General features: G+C 43.4%; 1 protein-coding gene across 1 annotated transcript in view; it reads left to right on the top strand.

Annotated features, from left to right (window-relative positions):
* The window catches only part of zmat2 (zinc finger, matrin-type 2), a 28,974-nt gene extending 5,687 nt beyond the window's left edge, over positions 1–23,287 (top strand). Inside the window, exons 3-6 of the mRNA XM_060936259.1 lie at positions 2,291–2,414; positions 6,612–6,685; positions 6,775–6,920; positions 22,699–23,287. Coding sequence (XP_060792242.1) covers positions 2,291–2,414; positions 6,612–6,685; positions 6,775–6,920; positions 22,699–22,842 — 488 coding nt within the window. The 3' untranslated portion in view covers positions 22,843–23,287. The remainder of the gene's footprint in view (positions 1–2,290; positions 2,415–6,611; positions 6,686–6,774; positions 6,921–22,698) is intronic.
* Positions 23,288–24,871: the final 1,584 nt, after the last annotated feature.

The following is a 24,871-nucleotide window of genomic DNA, read 5'->3' as shown; positions in this document are numbered from 1 at the left end:
GTCCCTCCAGCATGTCCTGGGTCTTCCCCGGGGCCTCCTCCCAGGGGGACATGCCTGGAACACCTCCCCAAGGAGGTGTCCAGGAGGCGTCCGAAAAAGATGCCTGAGCCACCTCAGCTGATTCCTCTCGATGTGGAGGAGCAGCGGCTCTACTCCGAGCTCCTCCCGAGTGACTGTGCTTCTCACCCTATCTCTAAGGGAGCGCCCAGCCACCCTGCGAAGGAAACTCGTTTCGGCCGCTTGTATCCGCGATCTTGTTCTTTCGGTCATTACCCAAAGCTCATGACCATAGGTGAGAGTCGGAACGTAGATCGACCGGTAAATTGAGAGCTTCGCCTTTTGGCTCAGCTCCTTCTTCACCACGATGGACCGGTAAAGCGACCGCATCACTGCGGAGGCTGCACCGATCCGCCTGTCGATCTCACGCTCCATCCTTCCCTCACTCGTGAACAAGATCCCGAGATACTTAAACTCCTCCACTTGAGGCAGGACTTCTCCACCAACCTGGAGAGGGCAAGCCACCCTTTTCCGGTCGAGAACTATGGCCTCGGACTTGGAGGTGCTGATTCTCATCCCAGCCGCTTCACACTCGACTGCACACCCCCACACACCACCACCACCACCACCCCCAAAAGAAAAAAAGAAGGGTTAAACAGAATGGACAAAATACTTTTAACTTGGTTCATTACCAGGGGGGCACGGTGGTGTAGTGGTTAGCGCTGTTGCCTCACAGCAAGAAGGTCCGGGTTCGAGCCCCGTGGCTGGTGAGGGCCTTTCTGTGCGGAGTTTGCATGTTCTCCCCGTGTCCGCGTGGGTTTCCTCCGGGTGCTCCAGTTTCCTCCACAGTCCAAAGACATGCAGGTTAGGTTAACTGGTGACTCTAAATTGACCGTAGGTGTGAATGTGAGTGTGAATGGTTGTCTGTGTCTATGTGTCAGCCCTGTGATGACCTGGCGACTTGTCCAGGGTGTACCCCGCCTTTCGCCCGTAGTCAGCTGGGATAGGCTCCAGCTTGCCTGCGACCCTGTAGAACAGGATAAAGCGGCTAGAGATAATGAGATGAGACACTCAATGGCCACTTTTAATATTGTCTAAACCATCACTGAAACCACAAGATCTGAATCGACTGTGCCAAATCCCTGCCGAGTTATAAGACCTGCCAATGTCTTACTTAAAGTAATGGAGTTTTTCTGTCAACGCTTGATGTTGGAATGGGCATGACATCTTTAGTTTAAACCAATAAAAATGCATGGGTTTTTTTTTTCCAATTTGAATAACGCTTGGTTACTGATCATCCAATCACAATGAAGTTATGACCTGTAACTTGCTCTCAAAGTTTCAGCCATCACACAAGACTCACCATGTGAACAGGAGGAGGAACAAGCACCTTTCTCACCTTTCAAATACATATATGTTATTTACCAGCTGGGAGGTCCGTATCGTGAAATACTGTGACCTCGGCCTTAAATACTGACCTCCTTGGTCACGGTATTTCACGATACGGACCTCCCAGCTGGTAAATAACATATATGTATTTGAAAGGTGAGAAAGGTGCTTGTTCCTCCTCCTGTTCACATGGTGAGTCTTGTGTGATGGCTGAAACTTTGAGAGCAAGTTACAGGTCATAACTTCATTGTGATTGGATGATCAGTGACCAAGCGTTATTCAAATTGGAAAAAAAAAAACATGCATTTTTATTGGTTTAAACTAAAGATGTCATGCCCATTCCAACATCAAGCGTTGACAGAAAAACTCCTTTACTTTAAGTAAGACATTGGCAGGTCTTATAACTCGGCAGGGATTTGGCACAGTCGATTCAGATCTTGTGGTTTCAGTGATGGTTTAGACAATATTAAAGTGGCCATTGAGTGTCTCATCTCTAGCCGCTTTATCCTGTTCTACAGGGTCGCAGGCAAGCTGGAGCCTATCCCAGCTGACTACGGGCGAAAGGCGGGGTACACCCTGGACAAGTCGCCAGGTCATCACAGGGCTGACACATAGACACAGACAACCATTCACACTCACATTCACACCTACGGTCAATTTAGAGTCACCAGTTAACCTAACCTGCATGTCTTTGGACTGTGGGGGAAACCGGAGCACCCGGAGGAAACTCACGCGGACACGGGGAGAACATGCAAACTCCGCACAGAAAGGCCCTCACCGGCCACGGGGCTCGAACCCGGACCTTCTTGCTGTGAGGCAACAGCGCTAACCACTACACCACCGTGCCGCCTGCCATTGAGTGTATATTTAATTAATCCATTCGTCCCTTTGTTCCCTTCTCTAGGCAAACCTGTCCCCCCGGTCAAACGAGAGCTCCTCCGGCACAGAGACTACAAGGTGGATTTGGAGTCTAAGCTGGGAAAGACCATCGTCATCACCAAGACCACACCACAGGCTGAAATGGGCGGGTAGGTCACTGGTGCACGTCTGCTCTCCAGATTTCCGCAGCATGAATACATATGCTTTAATCACACACATCAGTGGTTGCGAAATGGAAGTTGAAGGTTTGGTTGATTTTTAAACTGAAAGTGGCCACCTGGGATTCACGTCTGGAAGTTTATTCGCATGCTTTCTGGACAAAGTCTGCCCCTTCCCAGCTTTATGCACTGTTTTCCAGCCCAAGAAGAAAACCATCATTGTAAAATGTCCTGTAATATTTCAATTTAACATTGTACGGTATTTTTAAATGAAGCAGTATTTTAAAACGTTCTATTTTCTTAAAGCTAGATGGCCTTTCGATTTCATAAAATCAGTGAAATTTAATTCCCTGTGAAATTTGGTCATTGTGATACAGTGGTACGTCGGGTTACAAACTTAATTCGTTCTTTGACTCCGTTCGCGAACCGAATTAATTTTTCCCATCGAAATTAATGTAAATCTAATTAATCCATTCACCGGCCCCAGAAACAGGGTTTTTTTTTATAACTTTTTATTAGTCTGGTTAACACCAGACCATATCACAAGTGAAATATGGTCTGGAATCCGCCTATTGAATTTCTCGTAGGGGAGATGTGGTTTACGATTGTCAACGGCCGTTTATTGGACGTTGCGAATGTCTATCATTTGGCGTATACGTAGCCCATGGCCAATCATGGCAGTTGTACCCGGTGACGTAGTTAGAGCAACGAAGAAGAGAAGGAAAGAGAAAGAGAAGGCAAAACAAAAATAGGAAAACGATGGCACCGAAATTATTTCACTTGTGATATGGTCTGGTGTTAACCAGACTAATTCAGAACAGTGTCTAAAGCTTGATCGAAAGTTTGGTTCGTATCGCTCGCCGCCATGTTAAATGTGATCCGTAAACAGTCCCAAATAAACTACAAGCTTCCGTTTGTCGAGTAGTACGCGTCACCGTCTTCCCACCCCTCCCCACTCTCTGATTGGCTCCCTAACTCAGGCGAGGCTTTAGACCATAGTTTCCATGCTGTCTTTTCAGATCGGAACGATTGTGCAAAGCAACATGGGATTTCCCAGGCTAACTTTTTATGGGTTCATGTGTGGAAAAAAATACAGAAAGGAATTAAAGATAACCTTAATTATAGAAAAATACAGTAATACTAAAATAAAACATAGTAATTGTACAGTACACTTTACCTTTGTGGTTGATAGTTGCTGGCACACGTGGATGGAGGAGGAGGAGCACTAACACTTTTCACTTTCTTGCGAGCCATAATGAGGGTTAATTTAATGCAAAAAGCAAAAAAGGAATCGTATCAACACAACGCAATGACAAACAATGTTCACAGCACGTCACCTTGAGTACAACTGATGCTGCCGCACGCCTCACGTGGTGCGGAAGCCCGCCAGTTTGTGCGTTCGTGCATCGAAGCATCGTTCGCAAATCGAAGCAAAATTTGTTCGGAAGTGGTTTGACTGTATATGTTTATTTCTGTAATAGCTTACAAAATATCAGGCCATTCTGTGGCTGGGAAGTTATTTAATTTGAGGGGATTCCTGAGCAAATAATGTGCATGAAATCGCTCGCTTCGTGCAGTCAAGCAGACAGAGGAAGTCCATGTGTGCGCACGCACAGGTTTACTTTGACCGTGCACTGACAGTTCCATCATTCTGTCGCTAAACGAACAGCTGATCACACCGAGGTGCTCGCTGACCGCCGATATTTATTAGTTTGGTCCTGCGTTTCCTTTCCTTCACGATATAACGTCTTTTCTTCTCGCTTTCCGTTACTGTAGTCAGTCTTTCATTCTCACGCTCGTGTCCTCTATTTTTTTCTCCTGTTTCAAATTTGTATCCCACACTGCCTTGCGTAAACGGGGAAAGCCCCCCACGTGATGCATGACGTGGTATCTTGAATTGGGTCATGGTGAAGCAGGAAAAAATAGTGGAGAATTTAGGGCCACATGGCCCTAAATTCATTAATTATTATGTTTTAAAAAAAAAACTAATAAAATTGGAAGTCTGTGATTCGAATTCAGTAGCTTTCGGTCCACTAAACAAAAATAATTAGGTGTCGGGGAAAATTATTTTTATGACCTACGCTTGAAAAATCTGAAAGGCAGTACAGCTTTAAAGGGGATTAAATCAACTTGTATTATTGCATATGTTGTTACCATAAATTAAGAATAGCTAGTGATAATGACTAGAACAATTCATGAACACAAATATGAGAAGAAAGTTTGCACGTTTTAATATAGAGATGAATTAATTCATAGCCCAAGGCGCTGATGGGGAATCAACCTGCTAGGTGTATCAACCGTGTGATTGGACAGTTTAAAATTAACTCGATTCTGAAGCAAACCTCAAATCTGTTAACACCGGAGACTAAGCGGTTGTTTGGTAATGTTGCCAAATGTGCCCATGCGAGTTTTGCACTACTTCAGTCAGTGGAGCAATCGGATCACAATATGCATTACAAGACGTATTTGACCCCATTGACGTGCCGTCCACTTGTGATCTGGTCACACTGAGGCAGATATTAATACAGATATTACAACCCCAATTCCAAAAAAGTTGGGACAAAGTACAAATTGTAAATAAAAACGGAATGCAATAATTTACAAACCTCAAAAACTGATATTGTTTTCACAATAGAACATAGACAACATATCAAATGTCGAAAGTGAGACATTTTGAAATTTCATGCCAAATATTGGCTCATTTGAAATTTCATGACAGCAACACATCTCAAAAAAGTTGGGACAGGGGCAATAAGAGGCTGGAAAAGTTAAAGGTACAAAAAAGGAACAGCTGGAGGACCAAATTGCAACTCATTAGGTCAATTGGCAATAGGTCATTAACATGACTGGGTATAAAAAGAGCATCTTGGCATGGCAGCGGCTCTCAGAAGTAAAGATGGGAAGAGGATCACCAATCCCCCTAATTCTGCGCCGACAAATATTGGAGCAATATCAGAAAGGAGTTCGACAGTGTAAAATTGCAAAGAGTTTGAACATATCATCATCTACAGTGCATAATATCATCAAAAGATTCAGAGAATCCGGAAGAATCTCTGTGCGTAAGGGTCAAGGCCGGAAAACCATACTGGGTGCCCATGATCTTCGGGCCCTTAGACGGCACTGCATCACATACAGGCATGCTTCTGTATTGGAAATCACAAAATGGGCTCAGGAATATTTCCAGAGAACATTATCTGTGAACGCAATTCACCATGCCATCCGCCGTTGCCAGTTTAAACTCTATAGTTCAAAGAAGAAGCCGTATCTAAACATGATCCAGAAGCGCAGACGTCTTCTCTGGGCCAAGGCTCATTTAAAATGGACTGTGGCAAAGTGGAAAACTGTTCTGTGGTCAGACGAATCAAAATTTGAAGTTCTTTATGGAAATCAGGGACGCCATGTCATTCGAACTAAAGAGGAGAAGGACGACCCAAGTTGTTATCAGCGCTCAGTTCAGAAGCCTGCATCTCTGATGGTATGGGGTTGCATTAGTGCATGTGGCATGGGCAGCTTACACATCTGGAAAGACACCATCAATGCTGAAAGGTATATCCGGGTTCTAGAGCAACATATGCTCCCATCCAGACGACGTCTCTTTCAGGGAAGACCTTGCATTTTCCAACATGACAATGCCAAACCACATACTGCATCAATTACAGCATCATGGCTGCGTAGAAGAAGGGTCCGAGTACTGAACTGGCCAGCCTGCAGTCCAGATCTTTCACCCATAGAAAACATTTGGCGCATCATAAAACGGAAGATACGACAAAAAAGACCTAAGACAGTTGAGCAACTAGAATCCTACATTAGACAAGAATGGGTTAACATTCCTATCCCTAAACTTGAGCAACTTGTCTCCTCAGTCCCCAGACGTTTACAGACTGTTGTAAAGAGAAAAGGGGATGTCTCACAGTGGTAAACATGGCCTTGTCCCAACTTTTTTGAGATGTGTTGTTGTCATGAAATTTAAAATCACCTAATTTTTCTCTTTAAATGATACATTTTCTCAGTTTAAACATTTGATATGTCATCTGTGTTCTATTCTGAATAAAATATGGAATTTTGAAACTTCCACATCATTGCATTCCGTTTTTATTTACAATTTGTACTTTGTCCCAACTTTTTTGGAATCGGGGTTGTAATATTTTATCAGTATGTCTCATAAGTGGTACACTTTTCTCCATTCAGGTACTACTGCAACGTTTGCGATTGTGTTGTGAAAGACTCCATCAACTTCTTGGATCACATCAATGGCAAAAAGCGTGAGTATTGGGTTTTACATGTTTATTTGCCGTGTCACTAAACGCAGCAGGTAACACAAATGAGAATTGACTTCTCTCCTCTTGTACAGACCAGAGGAACCTGGGAATGTCGATGCGAGTTGAACGCTCCTCGCTGGACCAAGTGAAAAAGCGTTTCGAGATGAACAAAAAGAAGCTGGAGGAAAAACAGAAGGAGTACGATTTTGAGGAGCGAATGAAGGAATTGCGAGAAGAGGTTGGTTATGGAATCGGGATTATTCTCCCGTAAGGAGGGTTGTTTTTAAATTTTAGAAGGAAATACGCAGAGCTACGTTTGTAACAGTAAGGACCAGTTACTAGATAGTCAAATAAATAGCATCGACTACTTTCACGTACCCATAATGCTTTGTGCCTTGGTGGGGGGACCAGATGCTATATTTGTTTTACTAAGTCAAATAACCTCAGTCGTTTCTTCGACTTCACATGGCGGAAAATTACTTTTCCTGATTTAAAGTTTTATAGAGTACCTAAAGAGGCTAAGCGTTGAAAAGCGTTGGTTAGGCAGAATTCACCGTCAATTTTACACCGACAGACAACACACGACTGTGCTCTGCACACTTCAGTGGTGGAGTAAAGTGTGACGATCCAGTTCATGAAGTCTACAACCCCTCTGTGTTTGTGTTTGGTCATAAAAAGTGCAAAAAACAAGAACTGAAAAGGACGACTTTATTGAAGGATCGACTCCCAAAACAAAGCGCAAACGATGCAGTGTACCGTAAGTAAGCGAACGTCCTTCACCTCTCTCGATTACGTTCATTATGTCTTATATTAGATATGGTTAGTTTTTTTCTTTTTTATCAGACATCTAGTTTTAGGTTTGTTTACCTGACATGTTTCGACGTACGTAACTGTCGTCTTCCTCAGAGTGTCACCGGATGTTGTTGGTGACGCATCAAAGCAACAAACAAGAACACAGGGGAGTAGTAATATTGCCATACATCAGAGGAATAACGGAACGCATCCAAAGAGTAATGAGGAAACACACCATCAACACACCTGTCAAACCATACACAACACTCCGTCAGATTCTGGTTCATCCCAAAGACAGAATACATCCGGAAACCAAATGCAACACCGTATATGAGATTCCATGCCAATCATGCAATAAAACCTACATCGGGGAGACAGGGAGGAGCCTCACCACAAGGAAAAATGAACATAAAGAGTGCGAAAAGGAGACAGCTACAAGACAAACCCGAACAATAAAAGAAAAGGCACAACAGGAAAATTACAAGTCAGCCATAACAGACCACTGCAAAAGAGAAAATCACATTATGGATTGGGGGAATGCCAGAGTCATCCGCACAGAAGATAACAAACATCAGCGCTGGATCAGGGAGGCCATGGAGATCCGAAAGCGAAGCCCGAGGACCATCAACCGGGATGAGGGAGCATACATGCTCTCCCATACCTGGAGTGCCATCTTGCAGGGGACGAACGGACAGCAGAAGACGTGACCGACCTGTCAAACCAGACAGGAAGGTCACGCCTTCGGAAACATCAGCCGATAAGATGCGTCACCAACAACATCCGGTGACACTCTGAGGTGGTGTTTACATTAGACCGTATCCGTCTCGTTTTCGTCGCGGATGCACTGTCCGTTCACATTAAAATGCCGGGAAACGACTCCACAGGCGGAACAACTTGAATCCGCCAGGGCCCACGTATTCAACCCAGTTCGTATCTGATCCGGTGCTGTGTAAACATTGAGATACGAGGAAACGCAGTGCTGAGCTCTAGCTGACGTCGTCATTGGACAACGTCACTGTGACATCCACCTTCCTGATTCGCTGGCGTTGGTCATGTGATGCGACTGCTGAAAAACGGCACGGACTTCACTTCCTGCTATTGTTTCCGCCTTGTATCACCTTTTTGTTTTTCATTAAAGAGTATAAAAGTATGAATATAATGGTTTGCTTTGTCATTCTTAATGTTGTTCATGGTAAGATGCAAATACTGCCCATTGTGTAGTTATGATTGTCTTTTGGCTTGCCATCCTTCCACTTGCAAGTGGTGAGTGACTTGCGCATGCCCGATATGCACTGGGATCACACACACAGCGGCTAAGTCCCGAATCACTGCTCGTGCGCTTCACTCGTGCGCTCTGTGAGCTGCGCAGGGCCGGAGTGCGCACCCTTCAGAGGGCACTCGCTGTTCAGGGCAGAGTGATTTGGAGCGCAGCCGCTGAGGAGGAAGCGCTGAGCCGCACTGACACATTTCAACTTGTGTGCCGTCTAATTAGTCATGTGATTAGCGTATCCGTGTATTGGCGTTGCTGTGTGCACGCGAATCGTTTTAAAAACGTTAATCTGATGATCCGCTGATACGGTCTAATGTAAACACCACCTGAGGAAGACGACAGTTACGTACGTCGAAACATATCAGGTAAACAAACCTAAAACTAGATGTCTGATAAAAAAAGAAAAAAACTAGCCATGTCCTTCACCTTTTAGTGTTTCTGTAGGAAGATCGAATGTCATATTTGTCCCTGTCGTCCTAACAGCTGAGAGAAGAGCAAGCAGGCTTCAGGAAGGGTAGAGGATGTATGGGCCAGATATTCGCTCTGAGAAATATCATTGAGCAATGTTTAGAATGAAACTGTCCTCTCTACATCAACTTTATTGACTTTAAGAAGGAGTTTGACAGTCTGCATCGTGATACTCTATGGAAGATTTTAAAGTGCATTTCACGGGTAAATTCAGGAGCAAGATCAATGTAATTCTCTTATTTTATATTAAACTTTGGTCATATATCTGTAACATAATGCATTCTCTGCAATTTTTTTTACCTTGCACAATACCAGAAAAATTCAGTTGAAATCAAGCCATTTGAGGCGAATTGGTCCGCCTCTGAAAAAACTTGCCATTTTTGGATTTCCGGGGAAACATTGATTTTCGTGACGTCGCGTGCGGGATGCCTCTGTCTGAATCCTATGTCAGCGCTGGTTTGTTTGAGAAAACGACCTGGTGGTTTTCTGCAAATTTCTTCATCGTTATCACGTAATTATTAAAATGGTTAACAGATGTATCGTAGGAGGGTGTAGCAACACCAATCTTGATGGGATTAGTGCTCATCGTTTCCCAAAAGACCAGACAATGAGAGAGAAATGGGAGCGCTTGGTCTACACAGGCTGTGCACTGAAACCGTGCAAAGCTCTCGCAGCCTGCTGGCGCTTCCGCAGGTAACGTCACGAATCTAGCTCCAGACTCCCTTGGGATTTTTCCAGACGCGTTTTGTTATTTTATTTTTTTCTGCTGTAGACAGATGGCCTTGTGCAAAATTACCCTTCTGAATGAGTGTGTAAAGGGACATACTTTCTTATAAAAAAAAACACGAAATTGATCCAGGATATGCACTTTAGGGTCATATGGGATTCCTCCCAAGCTGGTTACCTTGATAGAGTTGTTCTACCAACATTTCGAATGCAGTGTCATCATCGACGGAAACCTATCTGAGTGGTTCCCTGTGAAGTCTGGTGTGCAGCAGGGCTGTATCATCTCGCCTGTGCTCTTCCTCCTTGCCATCGATTGGATTATGCGTAACACCACAGCAGACAAACCAAGAGGTCAGTGTCAGTTGATGGACTCTACTTTCCCAGCTGGAAGATCTGGATTTTGCTGGTGATCTAGCGTTTTGTCATCCACTCAAAACCATCTATAGGAGAAGACTGAAAGACTGCATAAATTTGCAAACCAGATTGGCCTGAACATAAATACCACCAAGACACAAACCATGTATATTAACCCAACCACAACAGCGCCCATCACAGTAGACGCCAAACCACTTGAGGGAGTAAATGAATTTACCTATCTGGACAGTATTGTCTCATCTCATCTCATTATCTCTAGCCGCTTTATCCTGTTCTGCAGGGTCGTGGGCAAGCTGGAGCCTATCCCAGCTGACTACGGGCGAAAGGCGGGGTACACCCTGGACAAGTCGCCAGGTCATCACAGGGCTGACACACAGACACAGACAACCATTCACACTCACATTCACACCTACGGTCAATTTAGAGTCACCAGTTAACCTAACCTGCATGTCTTTGGACTGTGGGGGAAACCGGAGCACCCGGAGGAAACCCACGTGGACACGGGGAGAACATGCAAACTCCGCACAGAAAGGCCCTCGCCGGCCATGGGGCTCGAACCCGGACCTTCTTGCTGTGAGGCAACAGCGCTACACCACCATGCCGCCAGACAGTATTGTGAGCTCCGATAATGCAGCCAGCAAAGACATCACTGCACGCCTCGGAAAGGCACAATGTGCTTTTGCTGCACTTCGTTCCATCTGGAAGTCTAAACAGTACAGTCTATGCATGAAGATCCGAATATATAACAGCAGTGCCAAGTCAGTTTTGTTATATGGCTCAGAATGTTAGAGAGTGGTACAGAGTGACATGAGGAAGCTAAACGTTTTTCACAATAGATGTTTGAGAAGGATTTGTGGTATCTTCTGGCCAGCAGTAATATCTAACCAGGAGCTCTACAAAAAGACTAGAAGCTGCAGTGTGGTTGATGAAATCAAACACCAACACATGAGATGGCTCGGGCCTGTCTTGCGTATGGACCAACAGCGGATCCCCAAAGTTGCCCTCATGTGGACACCCCCTGGAAGGTGGAAGCCTGGAAGACCTAAGACCACTTGGAGAAGAACCATCACCTCTGAGCTATCGGAGTTAAATCTATCATGGGGTGAGGCACAACATCTTGCTAAAGATCATCAAAAGTGGAGACGCTTGTTATTAGCCTTATGCCCCACTCGGGGCGAAGAGGATTAAGTAAGTAAGTAGTAAATCCTAACGGCTTCCTCTAACAGCCCAAAGATTGTCGTAATCTGTTAGCATTGATTTTTACGCTAAGAAAATCAGAGTGAAGGAAATCAAAATCAACTTCAACTTAAAAATAAATTTGACACTTCTGCTGTGTTTACAGTCCTTACTTGACCGAGTGAATTCCTTGCTTGTGTTCCCATGCACAAAGCGTTTTATATTTTCTTACGGATTTCTCGTCGTAACCACCCAGCAAAAACCATTCTCACTGTGGATTCTTCTATGATCAGTGTCGGTGTTTCTCAGCTCTTCCACCAATCTTTTAACTTATGCAGGTCAGTAATTGTTGGAACAGCCGTTTTGAGAGACGAAGAAGGCTGCTGACTCACTGTCACCCGAAGTAGAGATGTTCAAAGCGTTCGATACGACATTTACAAGCACTTTTTCATCGACTGATTTCTCGAAGTCCACAGAAAAGCCTTTACAGATTTCTTTAAGCTTTGGTTTTGGTAGTTTTGACACTTCTTTGACGGTTTTATGGAGATTTAAATTACTGTCAGTGTGCGACGCAGTGTTATTTTAGTTTGTTTATATTTTGGTTACCCCCACCCAAGGAGCAAAGCATTATGGGTAATGCGAAAGTAGTCAATAAGGTCGAAGAATATACATTTGCAGTATTTGGAAGATGTCCTTATCTACGTCAACAGTTCCAAGTGACTTATACACTTCTCCATTGGGTGTACATTTGTTGATTTCATTATTTTTTTAATCAGCCAATCATGCAGCAGGAGTAAAATGCATTAAATCAGTCCATGTTCACATCAGATATCAGAATGGGGAAAGGAAACTGTCCTAATCTAAGAAAAAAAATGTGGTGAATTTTTTCTTTTTTTCCCCCCTTCTTCCCCCAGTCTTCAGCTGTTCAGTTTAGGAGAGTCTGTTCCCAGTGGAGTCTCATGGTGATGATACACGGGGCAACTTTTTGGGCAATGTTGCCGAGCAATGTTGCTGGGCAATTGCGTTTTGACTCTTTTCTATTGAGATTGGGCAACATTGTTTCTTTCTGAATGGTTTTGATAATCTCTGGCAACTTTTTGAGATAAGCCAATCAGAACGCGAGTATCGAGTCATGTGACCGCCGGTGAGGTTCGGATCAGAAATTTCAAACAAATATGGCGGCCGCTCAGTGTCAGTGGAGTGAAGAGATGGAGAGACTCCTCATCTGTTTTTACGCCGGTAAGTTGTTATTTTAATATTCTATATGGAGGAATTTACCTCACCAAAGCTCTAAAAAACAACAGACAGCTTGATTAAATGGTCACAGCAAAAATTAAGACATCGATTTTTTTTTTTTTTTTAGCTAACTGTAAACTGCCGTTGCTAACTGTTGTTGCCCATTGTTAGTTGCCCTGAAAAGTTGCCCTGTGTCTCACCTAGTTGCCCGTTGCCAGCAACATTGCTCGGCAACATTGCCCAAAAAGTTGCCCCGTGTATCATCACCATAAGTTATTTTAATATTCTATATGGAGGAATTTACCTCACCAAAGCTCTAAAAAACAACAGACAGCTTGATTAAATGGTCACAGCAAAAATTAAGACATCGATTTTTTTTTTTTTTTTTTAGCTAACTGTAAACTGCCGTTGCTAACTGTTGTTGCCCATTGTTAGTTGCCCTGAAAAGTTGCCCTGTGTCTCACCTAGTTGCCCGTTGCCAGCAACATTGCTCGGCAACATTGCCCAAAAAGTTGCTCCGTGTATCATCACCTTCAGACTCCTGTTCCTGGCTGACAGGAATGGAACCCGATGTGGTCGTCTCCTGTTGTAACCCATCTGTTTGATGGGTTGTTCTTTCTGAGATGACCACTTTTGTAAAGCGTGGCTATTTAAGTTACTGTAACCTTCCTGTCAGCTTGAATCAGCCTGGCTGTTCTCCTTTTACCTCTCTTATCAACAAGCAGCTTCTATTCCATCCCCCTCTGATGTTTGATATGAGCATGAACTTAAGCTCTTGCGTCAGTGCTCATTTTGAAAAATGCTTAGTGCTTAACTATATTAAAAAAAAACCTGTGGGACATCGTGGCTCAGGTGGATAAGGCACCATACCATAAATCCGGGGACCCGGGTTTGATTCTGGCCCGAGGTCATGTCCCGATCCCTCTCCGTCTCTCTCTCCCGCTCATTTCCTGTCCCTACATAGTGGGCCTGTTAAGCATAACAATTGTGCACAAAATGAAAAAAGCATGAAACTTTCAGGGTTTGTTCTTGAAGGCATAAGCTTTAATTTGAGACGTGGAGGCATTCTCAGTTTGACCTCTGGGGTCAGCTAGAGGTCATTGACCTCCATGATATCATATTCCTATGCATGAAATTAGAAAAGGCTGTATCTTAACATCTAAATGTGATGTAAATGTAAAATAAATGTGTTTTTCCATGTGCCTGGACATGAAAAAATCACATATAATACTGATATTCCTCTTAGGTGTAACTTCAGGGGTCAGGTAGAGGTCATTGACCTTTGAAATTTGAAGTTTCTATGCATGAAATTCCAGACGGGTGTATCTTAGGATCTAAATGTGATAGAAATGTGAAGTTAATGTGTATTTCCTTGTTTCTGAGCATGAGAAACCCATTTTTGATACTGATATTACTCTTACAGGTCATCTCTGGGGTCAGCTAGAGGTCACTGACCTCCAGCATAATGCATTTCTATGCATAAAATTAGAAACGGGTGTACCTCAGGTTCTAAATGTGATAGAAATGTAAACTAAATTTGTATTTCTATGATTCTGTACATGAGAAACCCATTTTTGATACTGATATCATTCTGAGAGGTCAACATCATGGAGAACAGGCAAGGTTGGGAAACATCCCACATTTTGATAAGTCTATATAAAAATCTCATGTGTTTTGGATTGTAAGAAACAATTCCATATGAATATGAACATGACAGAAATATACTTCAACTTGTCAGAAATTATGAACTTTAACTAATCAAAAACTTGAACTACAATCAAAACTCTAAATGCAGTGTAAACAGTTGAACAGGTTCCATAAAGAACATTTTAAAATCACTATAGTATCTACATTTATTCTAAGGGCCTTGACCTTTGGGGATTACAATGTTGGCCTACAAATTGTAACTACAGAACACTGATTTAGTCGCTGCAGTCACCAGAGCATGTGCACAGTGCTGTGCACTTTAAGGCTGCCTTTTTACATCTACAGTGCCCAGTACAACCCTTTTTGCAACCACAGTGCACAAGTTCATAGCAAGCCTGTGAAGCTTCAGGGAGTGTTGTCCAAAGTGGCTGCCATCCAGCATCGGTGTCAATCCATCCCCAGTCTGATGGACTGGGCAAACATGGTTGAGAAACCAAAGCAAGGTTCCATATATTAGCCTGGTACATTGCTCTTTTTATGTGTTGCCTCAAAGCATCTTGTGTAGGGGGGATGTTTTCCAGTGATCTTGACCTCTGGGTGAAAAGATGCTTCCTTGCCTCATTCACATCTAAGCATGCACTTGTTCTGTCATACATAAACACGACAAAACGTTCCAGTGTAGACAAAGAAAGATCACTCAACTTTTGTGGCATCTGCAACATTTCATGGAAAGCCTCTGTAACCTCTGGATATACACGCCATGTATCCCAGGCAGTCTTTTTACCACGACCACAGAATGAGGAAGTTGTGTCGCAGCCGGTGAAAGAATGAAATGCTAGAAGTGCGGGACAAGTGGAAGGACCCAGTGCAGCAGCCACCTTGTGAATGGCTATCTCATCTCATCTCATTATCTCTAGCCGCTTTATCCTTCTACAGGGTCGCAGGCAAGCTGGAGCCTATCCCAGCTGACTACGGGCGAAAGGCGGGGTACACCCTGGACAAGTCGCCAGGTCATCACAGGGCTGACACATAGACACAGACAACCATTCACACTCACATTCACACCTACGCTCAATTTAGAGTCACCAGTTAACCTAACCTGCATGTCTTTGGACTGTGGGGGAAACCGGAGCACCCGGAGGAAACCCACGCGGACACGGGGAGAACATGCAAACTCCACACAGAAAGGCCCTCGCCGGCCCCGGGGCTCGAACCCAGGACCTTCTTGCTGTGAGGCGACAGCGCTAACCACTACACCACCGTGCCATCCGTGAATGGCTATATAACAGAAATTGCTACCAGCTCCAAAGGCAATCCACATTTCTTCAAGACTGACTTTCTGAAAGACAGCCACTGCCAAGATGACCACATCAGAGTCAACAGTTCGCACCATCACCTTTCTGGCTCCCTTGTTGGCTGCATCTGTCACATGAAGAAACAGACGAGTATCAGCTTCCTCATGAGTGCATGGAACCAGGAGACTGACATCACAGCCTACAGGAGAACAGAGGACGGTGTTGCCTTTTGTGGCATAGACTTCTTTCTCAGGATTTAACTGTATATTTTCCATTTGAAGAGAGAGAAATTCAAATAATTCGGCTTTGTTTTCTTCCACAGACAAGAAGTCTTTCCAGTTATTTGGCATTAGAGTGCCTGGTTCAACTCTTCTTCGGGTCCCCTTTCCTCTCCTCTGTCTGGTCATGGCTTTCAGACTATTTGTTTGGTACACATCCCAAACAATGTCAATGCGTTTTGTACCTGTCAGCTGTGATGGTATGTATGGTACGAACACATTATCAGCATAAGCCTGGAAGGTTTTAGCAGTACCTGGTTTCAACATATGTGCAGCTGCAGCACCATCAATAAATACAGCTTCTACATAGCCAACAGTGGTTTCTGATAAACCAGAATCCATTGAAGTAAGACAGTGAACCAGATCTGACTTTGTTCCCTTTCTTAATATGCCTGCTTGAGATAAGGATGGTGGTGGTGTTTGATTCTCATGGCTGAAAAACTGATCAAGATCACCCTCTCTTGTTTGACATGATATGTAGAGACGAGAAAAAAGGCTACAATCACTCCTCAGAGCAGCAAGTTGCACCTTGTGCTTTGACTGTATCTTCACAGGTGGAGACTTAAACAAAGGCAACTTGTTCTTCGAAAGTGTGTCTGTAATGGGTGTGGTGCATTTAATCAGGCGTTCCTCCATAAATTTCTCGGACTGTTCTTTGCCTAAGACTTCAACCATCTTGACAGTCGTCGCTACAGAGGGATCTGCGATAACTCTAGTGTCCAAGACGAGTAGATCTTGCCCCCTCAATGAGTTGTGTCATGTCCAGAAACATGGAATCATATATTTACTTTACATTTACAGTATTTCACATTTTAATCCAAAGATAGATTGTTTCTAATTTCATGCTTAGAAATGCATTATCGTGGAGGTCAGTGACCTCTAGCTGACCTCAGAGGTGACTTATAAAAATATCAGTATTAGAAATTAGTTTATCATGTCCAGAAACATGGAAATACACATTTAGAACCCAAGATACACCCGTTTCTAATTTCGTGCATAGATATGCATTATGCTGGAGGTCAGTGACCTCTAGCTGACCCCAGAGATGACCTGTAAGAGTAATGCCAGTATTAAAAATGGGTTTCTCATGGTCAGAAACAAGGAAATACACATTAATTTCACATTTCTATCACATTTAGATCCTAAGATACACCCGTCTAGAATGTCATGCATAGAAACTTCAAATTTCAAAGGTCAATGACCTCTACCTGACCCCTGAAGTTACCCCTAAGAGGAATATCAGTATTATATATGATTTTTTCATGCCCAGTAACATGGAAAAACACATTTATTTTATATTTACATCACATTTAGGTGTTAAAATACAGCCTTTTCTAATTTCATGCATAGAAATGTGCCATCATGGAGGTCAGTGACCTCTAGCTGACCCCAGAGGTCAAACTGAGAATGCCTCCACATCTCAAATTAAAGCTTATGCCTTCAAGAACAAACTCTGAAAGTTTCATGCTTTTTTCATTTTGTGCACAATTCTTCTGATAATAAGAGCTTAACAGCCCCACTAACACCACCGTGCTGCCGGACAGTATTGTGAGCTCCGATAATGCAGCCAGCAAAGACATCACTGCACGCCTCGGAAAGGCACAATGTGCTTTTGCTGCACTTCGTTCCATCTGGAAGTCTAAACAGTACAGTCTATGTATGAAGATCCGAATATATAACAGCAGTGCCAAGTCAGTTTTGTTATATGGCTCAGAATGTTAGAGAGTGGTACAGAGTGACATCAGGAAGCTAAACGTTTTTCACAATAGATGTTTGAGAAGGATTTGTGGTATCTTCTGGCCAGCAGTAATATCTAACCAGGAGCTCTACAAAAAGACTAGAAGCCGCAGTGTGGTTGATGAAATCAAACACCGACACATGAGATGGCTCGGGCATGTCTTGCGTATGGACCAACAGCGGATCCCCAAAGTTGCCCTCATGTGGACACCCCCTGGAAGGTGGAAGCCTGGAAGACCTAAGACCACTTGGAGAAGAACCATCACCTCTGAGCTATCGGAGTTAAATCTATCATGGAGGCGAGGCACAACATCTTGCTAAAGACCATCAAAAGTGGAGACGCTTGTTATTAGCCTTATGCCCCACTCGGGGCGAAGAGGATTAAGTAAGTAAGTAGTAAATCCTAACGGCTTCCTCTAACAGCCCAAAGATTGTCGTAACCTGTTAGCATTGATTTTTACGCTAAGAAAATCAGAGTGAAGGAATTCAAAATCAACTTCAACTTAAAAATAAATTTGACACTTCTGCTGTGTTTACAGTCCTTACTTGACCGAGTAAATTCCTTGCTTGTGTTCCCATGCACAAAGCGTTTTATATTTTCTTACGGCTTTCTCGTCGTAACCACCCAGCAAAAACCATTTTCACTGTGGATTCTTCTATGATCAGTGTCGGTGTTTCTCAGCTCTTCCACCAATCTTTTAACTTATGCAGGTCAGTAATTGTTGGAACAGCCGTTTTGAGAGACGAAGAAGGCTGCTGACTCTCTGTCACCCGAAGTAGAGATGTTCAAAGCGTTCGATACGATATTTACAAGCACTTTTTCATCGACTGATTTCTCGAAGTCCACAGAAAAGCCTTTACAGATTTCTTTAAGCTTTGGTTTTGGTAGTTTTGACACTTCTTTGACGGTTTTAGGGAGATTTAAATTACTGTCAGTGTGCGACGCAGTGTTATTTTAGTTTGTTTATATTTTGGTTACCCCCACCCAAGGAGCAAAGCATTATGGGTAATGCGAAAGTAGTCAATAAGGTCGAAGAATATACATTTGCAGTATTTGGAAGATGTCCTTATCTACATCAACAGTTCCAAGTGACTTATACACTTCTCCATTGGGTGTACATTTGTTGATTTCATTATTTTTTTAATCAGCCAATCATGCAGCAGGAGTAAAATGCATTAAATCAGTCCATGTTCACATCAGATATCAGAATGAGGAAAGGAAACTGTCCTAATCTAAGAAAAAAAATGTGATGAATTTTTTCTTTTTTTTTTTTCCCCCTTCTTCCCCCAGTCTTCAGCTGTTCAGTTTAGGGGAGTCTCTGTTCCCAGTGGAGTCTCAGACTCCTGTTCCTGGCTGACAGGAATGGAACCCGATGTGGTCGTCTCCTGTTGTAACCCATCTGTTTGATGGGTTGTTCTTTCTGAGATGACCACTTTTGTAAAGCGTGGCTATTTAAGTTACTGTAACCTTCCTGTCAGCTTGAATCAGCCTGGCTGTTCTCCTTTTACCTCTCTTATCAACAAGCAGCTTCTATTCCATCCCCCTCTGATGTTTGATATGAGCATGAACTTAAGCTCTTGTGTCAGTGCTCATTTTGAAAAATGCTTAGTGCTTAACTATATTAAAAAAAAAAAACCTGTGGGGCATCGTGGCTCAGGTGAATAAGGCGCCATACCATAAATCCGGGGACCCGGGTTTGATTCCGGCCCGAGGTCATTTCCCGATCCCTCCCCGTCTCTCTCTCCCGCTCATTTCCTGTCTCTACGCTGTCCTATCCAATAATAAAGGTAAAAAGCCCAAAAAAAATCTTTAAAAAAAAAACAACTGTTGCTTCCTGTACAAATGAGTGTACAAAAAGAGAAGGACAGATCTTTTACTTTGAGCTATGCTGACGAATGTGGTAAGAAACACAATATTTCCTCCGTCTAAAAGACATGCGGTTAGGTTGGCATGGGGCAACCATGGCCTGAGGTTGGGCTGAAGTGCCCTTGAGCAAGGGCGCCTAACTCTGAAACTGCTCCCCGGGCGCTGTAGTGTACGGTAGCTGCCCACTGCTCTGGGTATGTGTGTGTGTTCACTGCTTCAGATGGGTTAAATTTCACTGTGTGCTTGAGTGTACAGTACGTGTGACAAAGGCTTCTTGGCCTGGCATGGCTTCTAAAAGTAGACCTCTGTTTTAAAAGACACATAAAGATCCATCCATTATCTGTAACCGCTTATCCTGTGCAGGGTCACGGGCAAGCTGGAGCCTATCCCAGCTGACTATGGGTGAGAGGCAGGGTACACCCTGGACAAGTCACCAAATCATTGCAGGGCTGACACACCGAGACAAACAACCATTCACACTCACGTTCACACCTACGGTCAGTTTAGAGCCACCAGTTAGCCTAACCTGCATGTCTTTGGATCGTGGGGGAAACCGGAGCACCCGGAGGAAACCCACACAGACATGGGGAGAACCTGCAAACTCCATGGAGAAAGGCCCCCATCAGCCGCTGGGCTCAAACCCAGAACCTTCTTGCTGTGAGGTAACAGTGCTAACCACTACACCACTGTGCTGCCCAAATTATAAAGATTTAAATCTGAATCCTTCAAGCACTGTTAACTGAAGAGTTAAGGGAAGCCTACTCTATCAGACGGTAGGTCCCCATTGTGCCGCCAAAACCGCTCTGTGGTACAGATTCCGCAAGACCTCTGAAGGTGTGTTGTGGTATCTGGCACCAAGATGTTAGTAGCAGCTTCTTTAAGTCCTGTAAATTATGAAGTGGGCCTCCATGGATTGGGCCTCTCCATCCAGCACATCCTACAGGTGCTCAGTCGGATTGAGATCTGGGGAATTTGAAGGCCGAGTCAGTACCTTGAACTTTTTTTGTCATGTTCTTCAAATCATTCGTGAACAGTTTTTGCAGTGTGCCAGGGTACGTTATCCTGCTGAAAAAGGCTACTGCCATTTGGGAATACCATTTGCCATGAAGGGGTGGACTTGGTCAACAACAATGTTTACTTTACATTACATTACAGACATTTAGCAGATGCTCTTATCCAGAGCGATGTACAGCATACCCAGAGCAGCCTGGGGAGTAGTTAGGGGTTAGGTGCCATGTTCAAGGATACTTCAGCTATTCCTGATGGTCCAGGGAATTGAACCAGTGACCTTTTGGTCCCAAAGTTGCTTCTCTAACCATTAGACCATGGCATAAGAAGAAGTAGTTCAATTTATATAGTGCCTTTCTCACACTCAAGGTCGCTTTACAGTTGGGGGGGAAGTCTGCCAGAAAAGGATCGGGATTTAATTCCAGTGGCATAGCTACCCACAGTCCCACCAAAAGGCACACAAAGATAAATCCTGCACAGCCGCTGGGCAACATCGCTTGGAAAATCACACCATGGATTCACAAAGCGAGCACAAATACACCACCGCACAGAGCGCTGGTATGGATGCACAGAGCACTGGCTTCCCCTTTAGGTATTCGTTTAGGTAGTTTAGGTAGTAGTTTGTCAAAGTAACATCCAAATGAATGCCAGGACCCAAGGTTTCTCAGGAGAACATTGTCCAGAGCATCACATTGCCTCCTCTGGCTTGCCTTCTTCCCATAGTGCATCCTGGTGCCATCTCTTCTCCAGGTAAGTGACGCGCACCCGGCTGTCCACATGATGTAAAAGAAATTGTGATTCATCAAACCAAGCCAACTTCCTCCATTGTTCCAGTTTTGATGTTCACATGCCCATTGGAGGTGATGGATGGGGTCAGCAAGGGCATTCTGACTGATCTGCAGCTATGCAGCCCCATATGCAGCAATCTGCGATGCATTGTGTGTTCTGACACCTTTGTCATAGCCAGCATGAACTTTTTCAGAAATTTGTGCTACAGTAGCTCTTCTGTGGAACTGGACCATATAGGCTAGCCTTTATGCCCCATGCAAATCAGTGAGTCTTTGACACACATGACCCTGTCATTGGTTCATTTGGTTGTCCTTCCTTGGACCACTTTTGGTTGGTACTAACAACTGCATACCTGGAACACCCCACAAGATGTGCCATTTTGGAGATGCTCAGACCCAGTCATCTCGCCATCACCGACCCATCTAGCCATCAGAGTCACTCAGATCCTTACGCTTGCCCATTCTTCCTGCTTCCAACACATCTTCAAGAACTGCCTGTTCTCTTGCTGCCTAATATATCCCACCCCTTGACAGGTGCAACTGTAATGAGAATCAATATTATTCACATCACCTGTCAGAGGTTTTAATGTCCTGGCTGTTTGGTGTATGTGTTGGTGTTTCTTTAGACAGCTAGATGAAAGATCATGTCGGCTTACTACGTTTGAAAGTTGCTTAGTGTCCACTAATGTTCAAAAGTTTGGGGTCACTTTGAAATGTCCTTATTTTTGAAAGAAAAGCACTGTTCTTTTCAATGAAGATCACTTTAAACTAATCAGAAATCCACTCTATACATTGCTAATGTGCTAAATGACTATTCTAGCTGCAAATGCCTGGTTTTTGGTGCAATATCTCCATAGGTGTATAGAGGCCCATTTCCAGCAACTCTCACTCCAGTGTTCTAATGGTACAATGTGTTTGCTCATTGCCTCAGAAGGCTAATGGATGATTAGAAAACCCTTGTACAATCATGTTAGCACAGCTGAAAACAGTTTAGCTCTTTAGAGAAGCTATAAAACTGACCTTCCTTTGAGCAGATTGAGTTTCTGGAGCATCACATTTGTGGGGTCGATTAAATGCTCAAAATGGCCAGAAAAATGTCTTGACTATATTTTCTATTCATTTTACAACTTATGGTGGTAAACAAAAGTGTGACTTTTCATGGAAAACGCAAAATTGTCTGGGTGACCCCAAACTTTTGAACAGTAGTGTATGAACTGAACATTTGAGCAATTCTATAATGAATGGAGCTCTGTAATGGTTTTCTGTACATAATGTATCTCTCTTAAAATGGAATTGTTGTTTCCCGCCTTTACTTTGTGTATCTCCCCCCCCCCCCCCCCCCCCCCCCCCCAGGAGGAAAAAGCAAAAGCGTACAAAAAGGAGAAGCTAAAAGAAAAGAAAAGGAAGGCAGAGGAAGACCTTCATTTTGAAGAGGATGATGAAATGGCTGCTGTAATGGGATTCTCAGGGTTTGGTTCCTCCAAAAAGGGCCACTGAATACCAGTGTGTCATGTTTACCCATGCTGAGGCCTCAGTGTTCTGTCCAACTGTATGACTGGTTAGAGTTTGTCATCTACACCGAATGCCATGAGGAAATACGACGCCAACAAATCATCCATTTATTTGCCACTGTCAGTTATTTGACATCTGAGTGCTTGTGTAAATCTGGTGACTTGTTATTCCATTTTCTTGTCCAGTCTCTTTTATAGATTTGGAGTTACAGAGTAATCTAAAGCAATATGGCGTTATTGAAAACATGTTAATGTGTGGGTTTTTTTTGTTTTGTTTTTAAACAGATATGAGGTAATCAAGTGTATAGGTGCTGAAGGATAAAGGCCAGCATAGATTTGTTTGTTTGTTTGTTTTTGGTCCTCTTCTGAAATTTGAATGTGCATTTGCTGATAAATTTTCATTTTACATTAAAAACCTTTGAACCTTTAAATGCATTTAAATATTTATTCAAATAATAAACAGATTGATTGATTGATTTTTATCTCATCTCATCATCTCTAGCCGCTTTATCCTGTCCTACAGGGTCGCAGGCAAGCTGGAGCCTATCCCAGCTGACTACGGGCGAAAGGCGGGGTACACCCTGGACAAGTCGCCAGGTCATCACAGGGCTGACACATAGACACAGACAACCATTCACACTCACATTCACACCTACGGTCAATTTAGAGTCACCAGTTAACCTAACCTGCATGTCTTTGGACTGTGGGGGAAACCGGAGCACCCGGAGGAAACCCATGCGGACACGGGGAGAACATGCAAACTCCGCACAGAAAGGCCCTCGCCGGCCACGGGGCTCGAACCCGGACCTTCTTGCTGTCAGGCGACAGCGATAACCACTACACCACCGTGCCGCCCATTGATTTTTATTTCAGTAAAAATAGCAGTGTCCAAAATCAACTCGTGCAATTCTTTATCTTTATATTTTAAATAATTGGTTTTATATGTTACATGAACTTATCAATAAGATCTTAACTCTACAGTTACGTACCTCCATGTTGAGATGAACAGAGGAGAAAAAGCACCTCTTCCTGAATGTAGAGTTTACGTTTCAGGAATCAAACACTAAGAATGTAAATGACGCAGATTTCAAACCAGCGCTCAAGGAGGCATACAGAGTCGTCCCTTTATAAAATTAAATATCTTGATGTATACATTAGCAGTGAAATGTTTGCACACCCCTACTCAGTCATAGGTTTTTTTGTATTTTCTACATTGTAGAACAATACTGAAGACATCAAAACTATGAAATAACGTTTGGCGCTTATACGGAATGATGTGGTAAATAAGTGTCAAAAACAATGTGTTTCATGTTTTAGATTCTTCAAAGTAGCCACCATTTACCCTGATGACGCTTTGCGCACTATTGGCATTATCTTAACCAGCTTTATAAAATAGTCACCTGGAATGCTTTTCAATTAACAGGTGCCTTGTCAAAAGGTAATTGGTGCAATTTCTTGCCTTCTTAATGCGTTTGAGATCGTCAATGACGGCGTAGCTCACTCCAGCCCTGTTTAGTCCAGAAGGAACGATCTAAAGTGGGCCACCTTGCGCAATAAATGTTGCAAGCTATATACACTGTATACAAGCTATATATATATATATATATATATATAGAAGTTATATACACCCTAGGAATACTGACCTATTCACCGGAAAGAATCCAAAACGGCGAGGAATTGACCGAGAAGAAGTGATTTTTGTTGAACGGCTCATTAAAGCTTAATTAGTCCATAACTTCATGAATAATTGTAATTAAGCAAATCTGGGTAGAAGTTATATGCACCCTAGGTCCCCCTACCTTCATGCCAGAAAGAATCTAAATCGGTGAAGAACTGAGGGAGAAGAAACGATTTGTGTGGAAACTGCTCGTTAGGGCTTAATTACTCCATATCTTCATTATTAATTGAAATTGTGCAAATTTGGGTAGAATCTATATGCACCCTGGGCAGATCTACCTTCCTGCCAAAAAGAATACAAATCAGTGAAGAATTGAGAGAGAGAAGTGATTTTCATG

Source organism: Neoarius graeffei, chromosome 12, assembly GCF_027579695.1.
Source record: "Neoarius graeffei isolate fNeoGra1 chromosome 12, fNeoGra1.pri, whole genome shotgun sequence".
Taxonomy (NCBI): Eukaryota; Metazoa; Chordata; class Actinopteri; order Siluriformes; family Ariidae; genus Neoarius; species Neoarius graeffei.
This window is presented reverse-complemented; position numbering and strand designations above follow the sequence as displayed.